Source organism: Schistocerca serialis, chromosome 3, assembly GCF_023864345.2.
Source record: "Schistocerca serialis cubense isolate TAMUIC-IGC-003099 chromosome 3, iqSchSeri2.2, whole genome shotgun sequence".
NCBI lineage: Eukaryota > Metazoa > Arthropoda > Insecta > Orthoptera > Acrididae > Schistocerca > Schistocerca serialis.
In genome coordinates, this window is record NC_064640.1 from 762,292,497 (window position 1) to 762,315,361 (window position 22,865).

At 37.4% G+C, this 22,865-nt stretch overlaps 1 protein-coding gene across 1 annotated transcript in view; it reads right to left on the minus strand.

Moving 5' to 3' along the window:
* Nucleotides 1–22,865, minus strand: part of LOC126471204 (KICSTOR complex protein SZT2-like) — a 525,225-nt gene that overhangs the window by 185,277 nt on the left and 317,083 nt on the right. The window contains exons 15-16 of the mRNA XM_050099318.1: nt 6,695–7,004; nt 4,299–4,492 (exon numbers count right to left, since the gene is read on the minus strand). Coding sequence (XP_049955275.1) covers nt 4,299–4,492; nt 6,695–7,004 — 504 coding nt within the window. The remainder of the gene's footprint in view (nt 1–4,298; nt 4,493–6,694; nt 7,005–22,865) is intronic.

Here is a 22,865-nt window from a genome sequence, read left to right on the forward strand (position 1 = left end):
TCATCGCACTGCCACCCATGGGAATGTATACAGCGTACCTTAGCTTTTTATGAACATCTACCATGTTTAAACTGCAGTTTGCCTGAATCCATTTGCAGTCAGAATTGAACTGACTTTAAAATTGGACAAATGCTTCACAACAGTACATATTTCTATAGTAGATGGTAAAAGTCTAGAGAGGGACCATGGCATACTTATGTGTTTGATGTACCAATGCTGTCAATGCTCACCATAATGAGGTATGATGGGAATGAAAGGGGGTGTGTCAGTTGCTAGTTCCATGCAGCCAATGAGAGAGCTGCAGGCAGAAAACATGTTTGGAAGCAAGAGATGAAGGAATATCATCACATTCTCACATCAATATAGATCCAAAAGCAGCTATGTATTTGGGGGGGAAAAACCAGTTGTGTTCTCAGGTTTCACTGTACCTACAACCTCAGGAACTGCAATATATTTGTAAGAGACAGCCAAATATTTGTGATATGCAAAATTACAAGGTTCACTGGTTCTTGTATACATAAACACATTTTTCCTCACTTCTCATTGGTGAGGTGAAACTATCATCTTACTGATACGTGCGACTTATGCGTTGCCAACCTCTGAGCATTAGACACACATCACTATGACTGGCTGTGACCCTGATCTAGACTTTAACCTAGTAGATAAGTTAATGCTAATAAAAACATGTTTGCTCAGAATACGTGAAACGTGGCACAACAAATAAAACATGATTTTCAACAATGGTGCTGAAGTTGCTACTGCTCTACAGCACTGTTGGTTTTCAGGGTTGGTTATAGTATTAATGTGAAGTTGTACAATTTATGCTGATTCAGCTATAGGGGGTCTAGAGTACTATGTATTGGGTTGTCACTCAGTTTGCTTATATTGACAGTGCTGTAGGAACTGTAAATTGTAGCAATCAATCATGGATGCCAATTACAGCCATGACTCTGTGGAGAAATGTGGATTTATGAGTCTGCAATTTGCAATTGGTTCATGCAGACAATACAATGTTGTTCTTACATTATTAGTACTGGTGATTCATTAAGCTGAGGGCACAAAAAATTGTACAGCAGGAAGAAAATTTGGCATCGCAGAAGTGAATGTTTGTAGCTGGTGTTAGGGTGAAGAATAAATTAAAGAATAACAGTTCTACACATCAAATTTTCATGGGACCAAAGCAGGAAAGGATTTGGAGCAGTGGATTGTTCAGTATGTGCAAGAGAAATGCAAACAAGGAGGCTTACTGATAACATGAGAAATTATTTGAATGAAGACGCTGGAAATGAAGAAGAATTTTCCAACTGCATGCATCATGGAATTCAAAGCAAATGCTGATTTGTGCATGAGAATAAACAAGTGGCAAGGCCTTAAGACTTTGCAGGGGAATCCCAAATATAGCCTGGGCTGTAACTTTGTATTAGGAAGACTGCATCTGAATATACATTGGGTCTCGATTCTCTCAATGTGTGAACCACCTGTCACTTGAAAACTGGACAAATTTCATATGAGAACAATGTATGGACGTCTCACGACCTGCCCCTTGACTGGTGCAGCCTTCTGTTGTCAATTTCTAGAATTATTTTGGAAGAAACATTAGCAAACATAACAGCTGCTGTTGTGAATGGCTGAGCCAATGTGATTGCACTGATGTAATTTTGTGAGTGTACTTATTAAGTTTCACAGTTTTCTGTAATTCTGTCACAAATACATCACATTTGTTGAGTGAGCAAGAAATTTCAGAAGCTCAAGAGGAGGAAATTTCTCAATAACTCCATCTCACACTTTTTCTTGGGAATATAATTAGGCTTTCTGTCATCATTATGCCCAAAAAACTTTTAAGCTATTACGTTATGACACAGAACAACGCTAGCTCAGCCACTTCCCATAGCATATGACTAAGAAGTTCTTGAATATCAGCATTGCATAATCAGTCTAAGAAAATGACAATTTGCTAGGCTACATGGGCAATGCCAATCAGGTGCCTGTTTATTTTGATACACAATCAAATGTTACTGTCAATGTGAAGGGCATTAAAAGTTCTGGGAATGAAATGCTGGGTGCATTAGCAGATGGAAGGAAGCTGATCACACGTATGTGCTTCTTCACAGGAAAATGATAACGAAAGAAAAATTGCCTGCAGTTCTTATCTTAGAAAATTGATAGAGACTAATGACAATGTTGAACATTGTTTGGAACAGAATACCATGCTCTGGACTCTTTCAGTGGAAGACGTTAAGGATCTGATAGCAAAGGACAACACAGATCTGGTAATAATTCGTGGAAACATGACACTGTGGATCCTTATAGCCTGGGGCAGAATCTCATGTGAGTTTATCATAGAAGGAGTCAAAAGATCCTGCATATCAAATGCTATGGGTACTTCAGAAGATTACAATCTATCAGCGGAATGTCAGGAAGAAAGAAATGCCAAATGACCTACAAATGAATATAACAATCCCCGTGATGATGTAACTTATGATAATTAAAAACAGTGATACCACAGACAACTGTCTTAGATTGTAAGGAAAAAAGGAGGTGAAGACAAAAATTAATCTAAACTGTTTCTTTTTGTTTATTTTATTTCTCTTTGAGTTATCAGTTTGTAGACAATCAACAAATAGGAAATATTTAGAACAGCTATAATGTTAAATTTTTTATATTAAAAATTTATGTTAAAAATAATTTTTTTCAAGGAAAAAGCAGGGGGTCATCTTATATTCAGGGTCATCTTGTACTCATGTAAATAAATTATTTTCTGGAAGGTGATGGGAACTGTAGTGCTCGTTTCTCCCAACAGTTACCTCCCCTTAACCTTGTTTGCAGTTGCCAGTTGTCATCCCAGAAGAAGTGTCAGATCAGAATGCTGATTCATGTGTTCAGCAATTTGCAGATGACGGTAGAACAGGACAATATTCTAACATTAAGTTCTGATTCCTGTCAGGCAGATTAGCTATGAAAATGGTCACTTTTCTTTAGCAGGCATGCTGGGAGAAAGCTTCATCACCATAACCAAATAAAGCAAAACAGAACAGAACCAATTACAAAAGCACTTCTTTTCTATTACATGACGGGGATATTCCAGAATGAATTAGTTTTCTAATTTGTGACATGTAACCAGCATTATTACCACATTATTACCACCAAACACTAAAACTACTGCACAATGCACTATGGAAAAAACTTTTCCTGCATTGTGGTGGTCAAATTATTTGTTCCTTCTCCATGACAGTGCTGCTGGTCATGCAGTTATAGCACCAAAACAAAATGAGAATAGTTTTGTACCCACCCTACTTCACTGGACATATTCCTTTTCTACTTATTCCTGTTCCCTAGAATGAAGAGGAAAAAAGGGAAGTATCTTCAGGACATAGAAGAGGTGAAAAAATGATAGAAAGTGCCTCAGGAAATAGTTATGGATGACTTTAAAAACTGTTTACATATCGATGACTTTAATAACTATTTCCACTGCTTGTTAAAGACACACTTGGACAACTGCATTGCATTCATCAGACACTGTTTTGAAGATTATGCAGTTATGTATTGTTTTTTAAAAAACGAAACATTTATCTGTGTAATTCTCATTATTTCACCCCTCCCTCACCATCATGATCACCACCAGAAAAAAGTCTCCCTCATACATTGGCTTGAGACTGAGTCTGGCCCCAGCAGCCAGAGACAGTGGTCACACATGTGTGAAGTGCGTTTGCATGAATGTGTGTGTGCATATTGTCTATATTGGAAGAAGGCCTTCTGGCCAAAGGTTACATGTTTAGTAGTCTTTTTGCTGTACCTGTCTGCGATTTGACATATTTGCTATACGGTGAGTAGCGGTCTATCCTTTTCATAATACTGCCATTATTCCATCTTTTATTTTCCACTGTCTGAACATATAGACGCTGAGCTACACTATGTATCTGCAGGCCTTGAACTACAATATGTATCATATCAACATGTTACCAAAACTATAATTTTATAGTCATGTTTTTGTTGTCTTTATCAACACAAAACCAAAATGTTACTGCCCAAACCAACCTATTCCACTGGATACAGTACAAATCAGTCTGCACTACAACCTGAATTCCAGAAAATAAAACAGAAGCAAAATGAATATTGCCACTGCTTCATTCTATCTCTGTTTGCACACATATGACATCACATGCCACAACATCCTTACATCACAGGACAAAGTAAATGTTCATTTTGGTAAGGTCAATCAATCCCTTTGTTTCACAGTTGCTACACTTAATTAAAATATATCATGCAGGTTGAAGGTTTATTATTTCTTTACGACTTACCATCTTCTGTTCCTTGGCCACTCTCAACAAGACTTGACACTTCACTTCTGTACTCAGAAGCTAGTTGTTTTTTACTCCACTGTAGATAGTTCAAAGGAGGAATTACTGTTTCAGCTTCTGCATCTTGATTTAATTCTTCTCCACCACACTGTACAACTTCACAACTCTGGCTTCTGACTACTGATGAATTGGGTCTGAAATTTTGATGTGATACAGGTGTTAAATACAGTTGCAACACAAGATGTTTACTGTTATTTATCCAGAAACTAATGAGTGGAGAGAGACTATTCCAATGCAGTGGGTTTTTTGCATAAATGAACTGTCCTTAGAAATTATAGAAGGAACAGTGGAATTTTATGTCTCATCAATGAGGAGGATATAATAAGTGGAGACATACTGATTAGGACAATGACGGAGAAGGTAATTGGTAACACCCTTTGCAAAGGAATCTTTCCAGCATTTGCCTTAAGTGATATAAGGAAACCATGAAAAGCCTGTTCTGGAAGACAACATGGGAATGTGAACCTTGTTCCAACTCAACAAGCAATCATCTTCAACTCAGATATCATCTTATGAATGAAAACACACACAACACTGGCGTAATAGTCTACGATATTTATTATTTATCCCACAAACTTGTTTTCAGTTGTTACACCATCATCAGGTTCAAGGATAAATATGTGAACTTTTCATAGGATCAAAGATTTTAAACTAGTGCATCTACAGAGTATTTCCATTTCCAAAGTTGAAAATTTTTAATGACTGATTTAAGAATAAAATAAAAGGAATTATTTCAGTCAAAATGTGATATCAGATTATTTAACTAAGATACAATATGTGACACACTAACTAATTAATGATATAACAAATTACAACAATTGTTCTTGCAAGAAAATAAATGAACAATTAAATTTTGTGGCTTGTTGCAATGGAGTGGCTGAACAAACTATTATTGTCTTTAACAGGTCCAAGATTACAAACAGATAAGATATACTAGTGCGATTAAGCAGGTAAATGAAGCAGCTGTGATTATACGTAGTAAATTTAATAGGGCAATAAAAAGGGAAAAAATTGAGCAATAGAGTAAGAGGCATAGTTCACAACTTGTCCTGGATAGGATTATGAGAACATCTGCAGTTAGAAGTGGTGAGTAAGGGAACTATGTCTGGTGATTCAGTACTAAGCATGAGCAGATGAATATATGTTTATTAATTTTCATTATTTCAAGATAATTCATCTTCCTTCCTTTATGGATATGATGTAATACTTGATGTTGCACCTTGTGAATATGGCCTTCTTTAAGCAGGTGGTCTGCAAAAGTAGTGTCTCCTTCCCTAAGTTTCCAACTTCCATGGTTCCCTTGAAATGGGTGCATATTGTCCCAGGAGACTTACCTTTATAGAGTTTGCCACAGTTACAAGTGATTTTTTATATATAATTCTCCTCTAAAGCTGAAGTGCTGTCTTTACCATTGAGCAAAAAGTGTCCAACAGTGTTGTGTACACAAAATGATTTTTTTAAAGTTCCTGGGCTTAAGCTTTCTGGCTACATATCATTAACATACCTAATCCACTATCCAACTTTGGAAGAGAATGGGTTATCTTCCAAAACTGTTTTACAGAATTGCCCTTAAAGATTTAAATAAGGACTGGACTGTTGCATTTCCTGCAATCTATTTATTAATCTCATGTTCTATTTCCTGTTATTACCAGCATTTTTCGCTTTCTTGTGAAACTCTTCTCTTCCTTGGGCTTCTTTCCTTTCCATGTTGTTAATTCCTTTTCTTTTTTACATTTCTCTCTTTCCTCCTCTTCCTCTCTTGGCTGCAGCCTTGTCCCTGACTTCACTCACCCCTTGTACCCTAGCCATCTCCATTTACCTATTCCACACCATCTGCCTTTTCATCTTAGCACTCCACTGAATAAACCACCTTCTTTATTATGATTACTGTGTACCCTGCTTTCTCATCCCAAATCATCACTCACCATTAGTCATGCTACAACCTTAGAAGTTTTTTTTAATGTTTGTGTGACCATGTGTTTTCACAATAACTGTTTTGACCCAAAGAAGAATGAAAGCTCAATATCTCATTAGACAGACACCTCATGTTTATGTATACATGGTCACCAACCAATCCTTCATCACAAAGGTGAGTAGCAGTCTGTTCTCATTATTTGTATTTGTGTTTCTGAAATGTGCATATGAATGGAAAATGAAAAAAATATTTGGAAATGGATGAAATGTGACTGAGAAAGTCTTTCAGTTTGTTTTCCACTACCACATTAGAAATGCATCTGGCATTCAATTCCTTCTTTGTGGACCTACAAGTAAGCCACTCATGTGCCTAAAGCACACAACAAAAAGAAAAGCACTAATTCATATGCTTAACTTATTACCTGTTTTCATTATCCTGGCCTGTAAGAGGGAGGGATGGTGAAGCTGAGAGTGACAGTGTCTCATGTTCTGCTGCAGCTGAACAAGCCCACTGTTCTACTTTTCCTTTACTCTGGGCAGTTTTCTTTTCCTTTCTGCGCTGTTTCTGGCACTCTGAGTCTTCATCAGAATCACTGTCTTCTAGCTGTGTTTTCCTCCTACTACTTATGTCTTGTATTTTCCAAAGACTTTTTACAGCAGAAATATTGTCTTCACTGGCCAAAGTTTCCATGGTTGTGTTAGTTACACTCTCAGGTATTCCATTCTCTGCACCTGAAATGGAAAATGGTTTGGTCACCTCAAAGAAGCTTACAAAGACACACAATCAAATAAAACAAACATATCAACAGTGACATACATGCATCACAACACAGATATACTTCTCTAACTACATAGCCAAGTAATATGACACACTGGTAACACGAGACTCACATTCAGATGGGGGGGGGGGGGTTTAAAATTCCACCTGTTCATCCTGAATACATTTTCTGTAATTTCCACAATTAGTCAAGCAAAATGCTTGGATCGTTTCTTTGAAAAGGGCACAGCTAATTTCTGTTCCCATCCTTGCCCTATCCAAGTTTATGCTCTGTCTCTAATGACATCACTGACTAATCATCTTTTTTTTTTTCACAAGCACATAATGATGACCTGCACCAATCACTCAAGAAGAGTATGTTAACCATTTAGAAGAAATGGTAATTATATAGAGTTAGGCACTGGAGATAATGCTTTACAGACAAACAGTCCAACATTTACAAATACATCTTAAAAATGTTTTAAACAAAACACATTGGTATTAATATTCAAAAACCAGACTAAATTTTATGGCTTTCAGTTGTCTAATTTGTTTTTGCCTTGTAAAAGAGGTTCTCCCCTTGATCCAAATGATGACATTTTGTGCTGTGGACTGCTCGGCACTCATCACATCCATCATGTACAATGGACTGATAGCCACCCCATGTGGAAAAAGTTGTTTTTTGTGTTCCACATTTTTGGCCTTTTTTGAGAGCTATTGTTACAGTGTTCCATTTTGGCATGATGGTGTAAAATGTGCTGCAAACCAGATATGTACATAAACTGACTTCTAATATTTCCTTTGTGTACAAGTGTATGATAGAGTCATTGAGAAATTTCAGGTACAATTTAAGCATGCTTTTCACACAGAGTGTATCAACAATCCTGTGTGTAACACAATATATTGTGTAATTTTGTATGTTGAGTGCCGAGAGAAATGTATTTCATACCATATAATCAGTCGTAATCAACATTTGTACTTTATGAAACTTTAGTTGTAATATCCTCATTCAGAGAACCATTCAACCACAAGTTCAGAATATATCAACATATAGAGAATTTTTGGATGTTTCAACTGTTGTGAATAGCATATTTTATACCAAATTAGCATTTGTTATTTGCAGTTACTTAGCACATATTGTAATTATCTTACTGGTTTACATTTAGTTTTCTCTTTCAACAGGGTTGTATATTGTCTGTATTCATTGTAAATTAACAGTATTTTCAAGGTTATTATTGACTAAAACCTCAAAAAAATTCAGAAAATTAGTAACTTTTACCCCAGGCTTCACTGTTACCTTAATAGAACTCTCATTCTGTGAAACAAATTTCTGCAGTTCTTAAAGGCAATTATTAATACTTTTAGCTTGATAGGTCCAGAAATCAAAAGAGAATCAGCAAGTTTATTTAAAGATAGTTGTTCACTGTTCTGTAAAACAGCCACAATGCAGCCTCACTGTGAATGCTGCTCTCGAACAAGGAATGTGTTAGTTCATGTTTGCAAGCAGCTGCAAATTGCACTCATTTCTGTCAAATGAATACAAGCTGCTGCAAATGGGTGTGTTCGGAGAGCTTCTGAGAGTTATTTATCAGAGATACCAAAGATAGCTCAAGTAGTATCCCCTCTTGTGGATTCTGGCTCCTACACAGAAAGAATGGGATACATTACCAATTAACTGGCAGTGGTCTGTCAGTGGTAGGACTGTGTGTCCTGTACAGGGGAGCCAGGGACCAGGGAGAAGCCAGAAACATCTTAACAAGTTCAAGGTAATGTCTTGCACTGAAACCAAAACTGAGCCAGGAGAGTCACATCACTAGGTGGGATACCTGCTACGTCCTGTGGCATATGGAGTCAAATGCATAAGGGTAGCAGTTTATTAATAATCAGAAGTTCAAACGTATGGCAAATAATGGTACCCCATTGGGAAATGGCAGTAATGGTTAGGAAGAAACAACACGTGATGTGCACTCTGTATGTAAGCCTAGGGGCCTCACTCAACACGCTGAAGGTGCTAATATGGCAGCCACTGAGGATAAAGGGTGCAACCAACTTCAGATTGTGGCACACGTTAGAACAAATAATGCTTGTTGCCTGGGCTCCAAGGACATAATTGGATCATTCCAGTGACTGGCAAAGAAGGCTGAGAAGAGACCAACAGCTTTGCTCATAGAGTTTCAACGATGCTCACAATTTGCAGCATTGTCACCAGAACTGACTGTAGCCCCCTGGTTCTGAGAACAGTGGAATGCTTGAACCAGAGACTTCAAAGGTTCTGTGACAAGCTAGGCAGTGACTTCCTCGACTTGCACCAAAACGATGAGGACTGTTTGATCCCCCTAAATGGGTCAGTTGTGTACTACGGATCAGGTGTTGCTACCCGAATAGTTGACAGTAGTCTTTTTACAGTAGGTGGCTCTCACAGAGTCCACATAACAATAGCTGCAGGGGACCTGGAAGTGTCAGTACAAGATGTAAAGAAATTCCCCCTACAAAAAAATCATTAAAATTATAGTCATTAACTACCAAAGCCTTCACAACAAAGTGCCATGAGTTTGAAGCACTCCTAAAAATTAGAGCAGTACACACAACACTTGGTACAGAATGCTGGTTATCACCCAGAATTGATAGCAGTGAGATTTTTTAGGAAAATCTAAGTGTACATGGAAAGGATAGGCTACAAGTAAATGGAGGTAGTGTATCTGTTACAGTAGACAACTAACCCAAATATACCAAGATATAATTTGAAAGTGCATGCAAGGTTGTCTGTGCAAGACTCAGTAAAAAGGCTCAGCATAAACTTATAACCAGATTTTTTATCGCTTAATAAAATTACTTCCAGGTGTAATCGAAAACCTAACTTCACTAGTACATATTTCCCCAATTATATTGTCATCACTGGAAGAGACTTTAATCATCCTACAATCAACTGGAAAATTACAGTTTTCTAGGCAATGGGTATATCAAGATTGGCAAAACATTGCTAAATACCTTCTCTGAGAACCATCTAGAGCAGATTGTCCAGAAGCCACCTATTGTGGAAATGTATTAGATGTAATGGCAACAAACATACCTGACATCTTTCAGGATGTCCACATTGAAACTTGTATCAGTGACCATGATGCAGTTGTGGCAACAATGATTACCACAGTAAAAATGGCAACTAAAACAAGTAGAAGGTTTCATATATTCAGCAAATGAGGTAAAGAGAGAGTGGTGTTGTACCTCAGTAAGGAAATCAAAACATTTAGCTCTGAAGATGAGCATGTACTTGAATTGTGGCCCAAGTTTAGAAGACAAGCTGACCATGCATTTGATACATATATACCTAGTATAAAAGTTCACAATGCAAGAGGACCTAGATCAAATACAGTAGTTGTAAAGAAACTTTAACAGAAACAGAGACTACTGCAAAATAGGTGTAAAATGAAGCTCCAGGCTATAGTTAGGTGCTGTAACCCTGTACAGTGAGCACTTGTTCACAAACTTCTCTACCATTGGCCAAGAGTATTATAGCATGTTAAATCAGTGTCCGGAGGTAAAATAGTCCCCCATTCGGATCTCCGGGGTGGGGTGGGGTGGAGGGGGGGGGTGGGGGGCGGGGTGGGGGGGGGGGACAACTTGAAAGGAGGCAAAAAATCAAAACGAGAATTGGTACCTGGAATGTCAGAACTCTGCTACAAGCAGGAAAACTAGAAAACCTTAAAAGAGAGATGGAAAAGAATCATATGGACCTCGTAGGAGTTGCTGAGGTAAGATGGAATGGACATGGAGAGTTGCAGTCAGATGAATATGTATTCTACTACTCAGGAGGAGAAGTAAAAGGAATTAATGGAGTAGGAATGATTATGACAAAGGAATTGGCTAAATGTGTGGAATATGTAGACTATGCAAATGACCGGGTTATTGGTGTAAGGCTGAAAGGAGCATAAAAAGATTTACTGATTGTCCAGGTGTATATGCCAACTTCAGAACATGATGACCAAATTGTAGAGGAAACGTACAATGTAATAGAGAGAATAATGGACGAAAATAAAAAATGCTGCAAAATAGTAATGGGAGACTGGAACGCCATTGTGGCAGAAAGGAAAGAGGGAAACATAGTAGGCAGTCATGGTCTTGGAAAGAGAAATGACAGAGGTGAATGGTTAACTGACTTCTGCAGGGAAAGGCAGCTGATAGCGGCAAACACATGGTTCAAGAACCATAAGAGGAGGCTCTACACTTGGAAATCACCAGGGGATAAATACAGAAACCAAATCGATTTTATACTGGTAGAAGAAAGATACAGGAATGGAATCAAGAAGGTGCACACATTACCAGGTGCAGATATTAATAGTGACCACAACTTACTTATGGCAGAAATAGAAATAAGAATGAAAAAACTGAAAAAGGCAACAATGGTGAAGAAGTGGGATCTAGAGAAGATAAGGTCCAACAAAGAACAAATTACAGAAATGCTGTCTCGGGACTTTCTAAACACATTATGAGACAAAGAAGCACCTGATAATGCCAACGAGTACTGGAATATGCTGAAAGAAGGAATGATTAAAGCAGGACAGCAAAATATAGGATATGTAAAAGGGAAAAGGTCAAAAAACCCATGGGTCCCACAAGAAATGATTTCCAAGATGGAGGAGAGAAGAAAATTGAAAAACAAGAACACTGAAGATGCAAGAAAGATATACCGAAGGTTAAATAACGAACTGCGAAGAGAAACAGAGCAGGCTAGGAAAAAATGGCTAAAAGAGGAATGTGATGAAATTGAAGAACTGGACAGGAAGGGAAGATACAACTTACTATACAACAAAGTAAAGACTATGACATGGGAACAAAACAGAGCAGAAAGTGCTACTATGGAAATTTTGAGTAAAGACGAAGAGGTAGTGTACAAAGATCGTGACGATGTACTCCAGAGATGGGAAGAATATATAAAAGAGCTATATGACACAAATAGCAAACCAGAAACTCTGGAACTTGAATCACACAACACTGTAAGTGATGAAGAGAAAGGACCGACCATCATAATGGAAGAAGTAAAGTCTGCCATTGCTGCAATGAAAAATGGCAAAGCAGTAGGTACAGATACAATACCGGGAGAAATACTAAAATGCTTGAACCACAATGGAATAAGAGAAATATTGAGGTTATTTAATAAAATATATGACAGTGGTGAATGGCCTGAGGACTTTTTGACAAAACAGTAATGATTCCATTACCGAACAAACAAGGAACCAAGAAATGCAGCGAGCACAGGACAATCAGCCTCATTTCACATGCAGCCAAAGTGATGTTAAGAATAATTAATAAAAGACTTGAAAAAGTAATAGAGGAGAATCTCGGCGAGGAGCAGTTTGGCTTTAGACGGAATACGGGCACCAGAGATGCAATAGGGCTCCTACGAATCTTGGGAGAAAGGTTTATTGAAAAAGGAAGAGACCTATATATGTGCTTCATCGATTTAGAAAAGGCATTTGACAATGTGGTTTGGGACAAGCTGGCGACTATTATGAGGGAAAAGAGAGTGGACTGGAAAACCAGAAGACATAAACTCATTATACCCTAATCAAAAAGTTTCAGTTAAAGTGAGAGGAGAAAGTACAAACTGGATCAGACTAGGGAAAGGAGTAAGACAAGGATGCTGTTTATCACCTACTCTTTTCAACCCGTACTTGGAAAATATGATTGACCAAAGCTCATTAGATGACAAAGAAGTAGAAACTGGAGGAAGAAGAGTAGGGTGCTTGAGATTTGCTGATGACATGGTCCCTCTAGCCACAGGGGAAAAAGAATTACAGGATTTGGTGGACACCATTGCAACTAACGGAAAAAAATATGGAATGAAAATTAACACAAATAAAACAAAAGTAATGGCAATAGGAGGAAATAAGGAAATAAAAATTGTGCTGAATGGAGAAACACTAGAACAGGTGCAAAATTTTAAGTATCTTGGAAGCAGGATAGACACCGACTGGAAGTGCACCACAGAAATTAAAACAAGGATAGCAATGGCAAAAGAGGCGTTTTATAAGAAAAGGAGAATCTTCTGCAGCGGTCTGGACAGAGAACTCAGAAAGAGACTCATAAAATGTCTTGTATGGAGTGTTCTTCTATACGGCACTGAAACATGGACTATGAGGAAAAAACCCAGAGAAAGGCTGGAGGCTTTTGAGATCTGGACATGGCGGAAGATGGAAAGATTAAGTTGGATGGACAGAGTAAAAAATGAAGAGGTACTGAGAGGAGTGGGAGAGAAAAGACAGTTACTAGATGTAATAAAGAGAAGAAAAGAAATTGGATTGGGCATATATTAAGAAAGAATGACGGACTGATAAAAACAGTTTTAGAAGGTTATGTAGAAGGGCAAAGGAAGCAAGGAAGGAAGAGATTCCAGATACTGGATGACATGATGGACGGTACAACATACAGCAGCCTTAAGAAGGAAGCAATGGATCGCAGAAAATGGAAAGGCAAAGGACCTGCTAATATAGCAGATAACTGACGATGATGATTATAGCATCACAAACCACCGAATCAGCATATGAGTCCCAGTCAGCTTCAACTAAAAACTGGCAATGGTGGCTAAGACCATGAAGTTCCTCTGCTCTAATTCTGTATCACTGTTGCAGCCGATTTTGACTATGGCAGAACTCAATGCGAGTAGCAATAACATCTACATCTACATCTACATCTACATGGATACTCTGCAAATCACATTTAAGTGCCTGGCAGATGGTTCATCAAACCACCTTCACAATCCTCTATTATTCCAATCTCGTATAGTGCATGGAAAGAAATAACACCTATATCTTTCCGTACAAGCTCTGATTTCCCTTATTTTATCATGGTGATCATTTCTCCCTATGTAGGTCAGTGTCAACAAAATATTTTAGTATAGTGTAGGCAGTCTCCTTAATAGATCTGTTACATTTTCCAAGTGTCCTGCCAATAAAACACAGTCTTCGGTTTGCCTTCCCCACAACATTTTCTATGTGTTCCTTCCAATTTAAGTTGTTTGTAATTGTAATACCTAGGTATTTAGTTGAATTTATGGCTTTTAGATTAGACTGATTCATCGTGTAACCAAAGTTTAATGAATTCCATTTAGGACAGCATCTGTCTCGGCATCAGCCACAGACAGCACCTGGAACCTGTTTATCAGACAAACTGGGGAGGCCTTATGTGTGGCATTTGCAATGATAATTAGAGAGAAACTGACACATTTCATCAAAAGAGATTGGCAGGTTCTGGCAGATGAACTATCTGACACAAAAGATGATATACACAAGGAGAAAGCCATAGGAGAGAAAGCCTTACACATATTGGGGTCAGAGACACCAAAAGCTTGTAAATGTTGCCAAAGGTGTTTTTTGTATGCATCCCAATTCTTCAGAGTACCATCATACAGAGGAAATGGTGGTGGCTTCATCAACGGCAGTGAGCCCTGGCATGTCATTGAGGCTGCCAAACTGTTTAGTGCCACAGTGAGAGCTCGCTGCTGTTCAACAAGAGTCTGAAGAATTTCTGCCACCGACATACTGGCCGTAGTGAACTGAGAATGCAACACATGGAGTAGAATGGCATCCTCATCACCAAATATATTGTAAAATTGCACAAACACAATATTAGAATTCCCACAGATCAACTTTTAATTCGCTTCCACATAAAGGAAAATACAGACATATGAATGGCACTGTAGTAATAACACCACATGAAATCAGGAGTTACATTAATGCTAACAGAGAAGTGTTCCATAGTCACGAAAACAATAGAACAGCTGAGGACACAGTGCACTGGCTTATATACAGTTATTTACACATTGTGTAGTACTTCTTGCACCACCTGTGCCATTGTGAGGCAGCCTCCTTGGGCTGGCTGTGGAGGTGCATGCTGTTCATTTATGCATGCTCACTGTATACGGTAACAACATTATGGAGATGATAAATGAAATGTATTTGGCTATCAAGCTGGCAAAGCCTAAAGTCTTCAACAACTACTGTGGCAACATATTATCGAAGGATATGTCACAAAAACCAAAGAAATTCTAATCATATGTAAAGGCTGTTAGTGGTACTAAAGTTAATGTCACTTGTGGACGAGACAAGAAATGAAATTAACAGAAGCATATCAAATGCAGATATGCTGAACTCCATTTCCAATTGTTTCTTTAAAAAGGAAAATCCAGGGGCATTGCCCTAATTTAATTCTCACATCACTTCAAGGATGAGAGAGATAGAGATTAGTGTCAGTGGTGTTGAGAAACAGTTGAACTCACTAAAATTAAAAAAAGCTTCAGGGCCAAATAGAATCCCTATGTAATTCTATGCCAAATTTGTAGCTGAATTAGCCCCATTTTAAGCATAATCTAACATAGTTCCCCAGAACAAGAAAACCAAGCCCAACAACTGGAAAACAACCTAGGTCACACACATCTGCAAGAAGGGTAGAACTGATCCACAAAACTACCATCCATTATCCTTCATTCATTTGTTGTAGAGTCTTGGAAAATATCCTAAGCTCAAATGTAATGAGGTATCTCAAACAATGACCTCCTCCATGCCAGCCAGCACTGATTCTGAAAACATCGATCATCTGAAACCAAACTCACTCTTTTCTCACACGTCATCCCAAATGCCATGGATCAAGACACTCGTGTAGTATTTCTTGATTTCTAGAAAGTATGATTTAATGGGGTATGAAGCAAAATTTGTGACTGGATTGCGGATTTCTTGGTAGGGAGGGTGCAGCATGTTATCTCGGATAGAGAGTTATGGACACTACATGTGTATCCCTGGAAATTGTGTTGGGAACCCCGCGATTCAAATTGTATATTAATGACCTTGCAGATAATATTAATAGTAACCTCCAGATTTTCACAGTTGATGCAGTTACCTATAGTGAAACATTGTCTGAAAAAGGCTGTAAAAATATTCAGCTGCATCTTAGGAAGAAGTGGTGCAAAGAAGAGCAATTTGCTTTAAATGTTAAAAAATTTAAAATTGTGCACTTCAAATAACAAAAAAAGAAATTACAGTAACCTATAACTACAATATCAACAAGTCAATATATGGAATTGGTCAATTCATACAGAGATCTGGGTGTAACTGTTTGTAGGGATATGAAATGGAAAGATCACATATGCTCAGTCATAAGTAAACCAGGTAGCACTTCAGTTTTGGTAGAATACAATGGAAATTCAATCAGTCTATACATACAATTGCTTACAATACACTAGTGTGATCCAGTCTAGAATATCCCTCAAGCATGTGGAATATGTACAAAATACAATAACCGGTGGTATTGAATGTATAAGAGAGGGGCAGCATAAACGGTCACAGGCTTGTTTGACTCATGATACAGAGATACCAAAGAAATTGAACTGGCAGATGGTTCAAGATAGAAGCAAACTACCCCATGACACCCTACTTATGAAGTTTTAAAAACCAGCTTTAAATTATGACTCCATGAATATATTACAGCCCCCTACATATCACTCTCATAAGGATCATAAGGACAGATTAGATTAATTACAGGGAACACAGAGATATTTAAAGAGTCGTTCTTTTCAGGCTCAACATGTGAATGAAATGAGAAGCCCTAATAACTGGTACAATGGGAAGTGCCCTCTGTCATGCATTTCACAGTGGTTTTCTGAGTATGGATGAAGAAGTACACATCTGTAAGTTGCTATCCAACTTTACTGTTTGAAGACTCCAGCCAATTTACTTGTCTTCACAAATGCATTTTTGAATTAAATAAAATAATTTGTATAATCTAAATTTCAAGGTATTCTGAGCACTACAATTTTAAAGCTCAACAAATGAGTACTGTTTTTGCAACAGTGGGCAGACGAAGCGGCACAATGTCTACTTAACCAAAATCTTTATCATACAGATTTTATGTTAATGGTGTCAAAATTCATAACTACTTACATTAGCTCCTATGTATGAAGCCAGGATGCATTACTTCTATTGTGTATGTAGTACCAATGTTCTGAGAATTCTTAATTTGTACATAGGAAATGGAAGTATAACTAACTTACTCACTATGTTTCTGGTTGGCTGAAGTATTTAGTGTTGCTCTCTTGTAATGGAAGCGTTTTAGATGCTGACAGTGACAAAAATCTTATTTAAAGTATACTGAGTTATTATCTAGCCTTTCTATTACTAGCCCAATTGGCAAAATAAATACATGAACATAAAAATGTTGGCCAGAAAAGTGGTTCCCAAAGAAAAGTTGGAATTCCTTTAGGACATTTAGTGTTTCCATCAGGATCATTTTTTCTTCCCCACTGCTGAGTAACATACCAGTTGTCTCTCATGTCATATTAAGTGACACTTCATACCTAAAAATAGATGAGACATGAACTTGTTTTTTCAATCTCAAAAAGTAAACACCCCCTCAGAAGACACGGCCTCAATAAAAGAATGTCTCTGGGAGGAGAGGGTGTGTGTGTGTTCCATTGAAGTGGTGGGCTATACCAGTGGTAGTGTAACTGCCAGAAGGGCCTCCCAGGCCAGACAGGGCTCCACAGAGGATCCAGACAAAGTATGTCTCACAACATCCTCTTTTATTTCCTATTCTTTCCCTTCTCTCTCTATGATTGTGTGGCAGCTGGCACAGTCCCCTAATCCGGGCAGTGAAATATTGTTGGTAACCAGGACAACAGTGGTGCATGCATGCATTACTGCAGAGGGATGGCTAGTGTTTTGTAGTTGAGGTGATTACAAGCTATCTAATGGGTAAGGCCCTGAAATAAAACCTGGGTACATGTCCACGCCATGAGGTAGCAGCTCCATTAGGACTCTTGGGGGCTGTGAACTGATAACAAACAACAACAACAAAATTCAAATAACAGAAACTAAAAGTATAAATAACCACATGGATCCTAAGAATACGACCTTTGGCCTGAAAAGAAAAACAATTTTGGAGTTTGGAATAAATACAGAATGGTGGAATGTTGTATGTAGGACAGGCAGGTGAAGATGCAATACAAAGGAATGGTGTACAGCTCTTATGATGCCAAGACTGCAAAAGAAGGTTACTGCAGTGGAAACCAGTCTCAGAAAGGATAATAACTGCAAACTTTATAGTAAATGTGCAAAATATCATTGTAATTCAGTGCTATGCAACTATCGAAGTGGCTGAACGAGAGTTAAAGGATGCATTTCATACAGATCTAAAGGGAGTACTAATAAAAAAAACCATAGTGACATAAATATTTTAGTTGGAGACTTGAACACAAAATCTGGTTCAGAAAATGAAGAGACTGAACACATGGTGGATATCCATGGCATTGGGGATCGAAACATAAACGGTGAACTGCTGATAGATATGTTTAATGAGCATGACCTATTCACTGGAGATATAGTGTTTCCACATCATAACTGTCATAAGACGTCGTGGGTCTCATAATATCACGTTACTGCAAATCAAATAGATCAAATAGCCATAAGCTGTGAGTCTTAACACTCTCTGTTAAATGTAAGACAGATACCACACATTTGAATAATTGATTTACCTTGATGAGCAATGAATTCACAACCTTCAGTGTGGATGCACATTTATGTTTGAGCTCCAGCGAGAATCTACAGTTAGCACGCGTAGACGACATGGACAGGGACTGCGGATAGGTGGCGCTAGGTGGGAATGTGAATCAGCCTGGGAGCATGCCAAGATAGTCCGTGTATTTGTAATAAATGCTGAGTCTAAGTGGTACAGTGGTTAATGCAACTGCCTAGAAAGCAGGAGTTCCTGGGTTTGAGTCCCGGTCCAGCATACATTTTCACTCATTGCCACTGATTTCGCACAAAGTACCAATGCAGCTGATACATTAGTTTCTTCCCTTTTCTTTCCTTTCTCTGCCATCCCCTTCAATTTACATAATATTTACCACAGCTGTGGAACCTGTAGGGTGTCTATTCTTTTTGACCTGTCTGAAAGAACAGACACCAGACACTGATATAATCCATTTATCTTCCTGGGCAATGAATCCTGACCCTCCAGTGTGGATGCACATTTATGTTCAATCTTCAGGGAGGATCTAAAATTAGCGAGCATGGATGACACCGATGGGGACTGTGGACACATGGCATTAGGTGGGACTAATGCTTGTACATGCCTGAGTTCGAATTGAATATGTGTCATTATAATTATGTCCTGTCTACATGACATCTGCAATACAATAAAAAAAGAGAGATGACATTATAATCAATGCTGACCTTCTTTCTGACCTGGATTATATCATGGTTATGGGGCACAACCATTCCCTGGAATCAAACGTGATTCAGTGACAGTACTTCACATAGTTGTAATGTGCAAATGGGGTGGATTACAGAGTTTCAGCCAATTCTGATTCCATAGTATCATTCTGCTCATAAGCCATAAATACAATTTTCCATATTTACGGGTTTTCTTTTACAGCAGACTATGAGGAAGAAAACAAAACAGCATAAGTCTGTTTATTCTACACCAGTATTTACATGGATACTGTGCAAATCACACTTAAGTGCCAGGCAGAGGGTTCATCAAACCACCTTCACAACAATTCTCTATTATTCCAATCTCAAACAGCACTTGGAAAAAATGAGAACCTATATCTTTCCGTGCGAGCTCTGATTTCCATTATTTTATTATGATGATCGTTTCTTCCTATGTAAGTCAGTGTCAACACAATATTTTTGCATTTGAAGGAGAAATTTGGTGATAAAAATTTCATGAGAAGATTCTGCCACAGTGAAAAACACCTCTGTTTTAATTATGACCACCCTAAATCCTGCACCATGTCAGTCACACTCTCTCACCTGTTTCTCGAAAATACAAAATGTGCTGCTCTACTTTGAACTTTATTGATGTATTACGTTAATCCTATCTGGCAAGGATCTCACACCATGCAGCAGTTATCCAAAGGAAAATGGACAAGTGTAGTGCAGGCAGTCTCTTTAGTAGATCTGTTGCATCTTCGAAGTGCTCTCCTAATAAAACACAGTCTTCGGTTTGCCTTCTCCACAACATTTTCCATGTATTCTTTCCAAATTAATTTGTTTGTAATTGTAATTCTGAAGTATTTAGTTGAATTTATGGCCTTTAGATTTGACCGATTTAACATGTAACCAAAGTTTAACGGATTCTTTTTAGCACTCATGTGGATGACCTCACACTTTTTGTTATTTAGAGTCAACTGCCAATTTTTGCACCACACAGATATCTTTTCTAAATTGTTTTGATCTTCTGATGACTTTACTAGACAATAAACGGCAACATCATCTGCAAACAACCTACGATGGCTGCTCAGATTTTGTTTAAAATTCTACATACAGCAGGGTTACCAGATGTCCTGTATTTTATGGGATCACACATTATTTAGTTTAGGTGTCCTCCTAGTCCCAACAAAAGATATATTAGATGCATATTGTCCCCTTTTTTGCTATATGTCCCACAAGTTTTGAAATACCTTTTTTTAAGTAAAATGTAGCGTAACCAAATGGAGGGCAGATGTAGCCATATCCAAATAATGAAGGAGATACACACTTTGATGAAATCAAACAGAATGAGGCACAATTTTTGAAGTATTTTGCTTGGTATTATGTCATGCTTTCACATGATCAGCAGTTTGTCATTTCCACTTTCTTTGTGCATTGTCTTTGCTTCAGATCACCACATTGAGAAGCGTGGTTTTAAACTATTAGAGGCACATGTTACATTACTTTATATGATACATTGCAAAATTTTCACAGAAATGCCAAAAAGAAGGAGTGTACTTAGTGATGAAATTAAATATGAGTTTCCATTTCTGAAATAAGAACAACAAAGAATGAAATTATTTTGCACCATGGAGGTGAATGTGATGATGTGTGAAATCATTAATGTGAAGGGACACAAGCGAGCTGTTTCAAGCAGGTTAGGTGTTTCATGCAAAACTCCGTCATAAAGTGCAACGTCTTTTGTTACAAAATGTGCAAGTAGTGCCATGATAAATGATAAACAAACATGTCTTGCTGTTGAGGAAGGTTTGCTAGCTTTCCCAGCAATGAAACACAATCATTCCCTTTGATAGATGAACTGCACTGCTGCAACCGTAAGGAAGCTGTTTGAGAAATGCCTCTAAGCACTATGGGACTTAACATCTGAGGTCATCAGTCCCTAGACTTAGACCTACTTAAACCTAACTCACCTACGGACATCACACGCATCCATGCCCGACACAGGATTCAAACCTGCAACCGTAGCAGCAGCACCACTCTGGACTGAAGCGCCTAGAACTGCTGTTTGAGAAGTAATCTATCTGTTATAGAACATTTTGGGGACATGAACCATGTTAATAATGTATATGAAGTTAAAAAAGACATTAATAAAGAACTGTTAGGTTTGTTGGTGAAAAATCGCCTATCATCTTCAGAAATGTGAAGCTTATTACTGTGTTTTTGCTAGCTCTACCTGGCATCACTGCTGCTGGAGGAAGTATATTATCTATCAAAAATGCCTTACAGAGTGATGAAAAGAATGGGCTTAGTGTGGAAATGGTTAAGAAAATAATTAAAACTAAGATTCATTTTCATGATGCTTAATGTGTTGATTTCCATAAAATTGTATTTGAAAATATCAAACTCGTGAATGCATAAATTCTTCTATAAAATATAATAACAATGATTTTTCGGAAACTACACATTGCAAAACTTCCAGTGCAATTGAGAATGAGAAAGAAGTAACCTATGAAATTAATAATCATTGTCTACCATAGTTAACTCATTATATTAAGTTATATAATATGTTTGCAAGTGACAATACTAAAACTATAAAATATTTACTCACTTAGCAATGTAAGTTTTTTTAAATACAAGTTTTCACAAAAATGTACAATGACCTTGAATTTGTAGCATAATCAATTTTAAAACCAACCTACTATATGTATACAGTATTAATAGAAGCTTCCAGGAAATGTTGATTCATTTTAGCATCTAATTTGTGTCCCATATTTTGATTTTGGAAATCTGGCGACAGTAATACACAGAGGAAGATTATATATGGGAGAAACAATTTGTTTACTGTTTATATGCTCTTCCATCGTAGTTAAAACCAAATGCTAGAAAGAAAATGAAACTGTACATTTTCTCAGTACAGCACAGTATTTTCTTGTTCGCTCTTGGTTTTAATAGAAAACTTGTACATTGTTGGTTAAAAAACATACAGCCCATGTCCATTAGAGTATCATGCAACAATTTGATATACATAAACCAAGAAGTTTTGGCGATTTTTGATAACAACATTTCCCCAGGACATACTGTATACATATACTTATATATCACATGTATTAAATATATATATATATATATATATATATATATATATAGCTTTTATCTCTCCAAATTACATCAGAGTACTGGTAAAAATTTGAAGCTAATTTTGTCAAGAACTTTTCAAGATTATTGAAACAATGTTCAGTCTTTATATATTAAAAAATATGTAGCCCAAGTCTGTCTAATTGTTTATTAAAGCAACGTGTAAAAATCTGACATAAATTAGTCAAGAACTTTTCGAGATTACTAAAAACAATGTTACCCCTTTATATATCATATATACTTACATATTAAAAAATATATATAGCCTCTGTCCACCTGAATGTTCATCAGAGCTTTGTGTAAAAACTTGAAGTAAATTGGTCAAGTGCTTTTTAAGAATTCTGGCAACAACACTAAACAACAACATGTCTACATAGTAGCATAGATTTGCAATGTATGTGCACAATTTGTTTTAGGCTGCTCGATAGTAATGGTGACACCTCAAAACTTGCTTCTACGAGAAGAATCTCAATTAAATTTGCTGCTGTAAGCAAAATACGA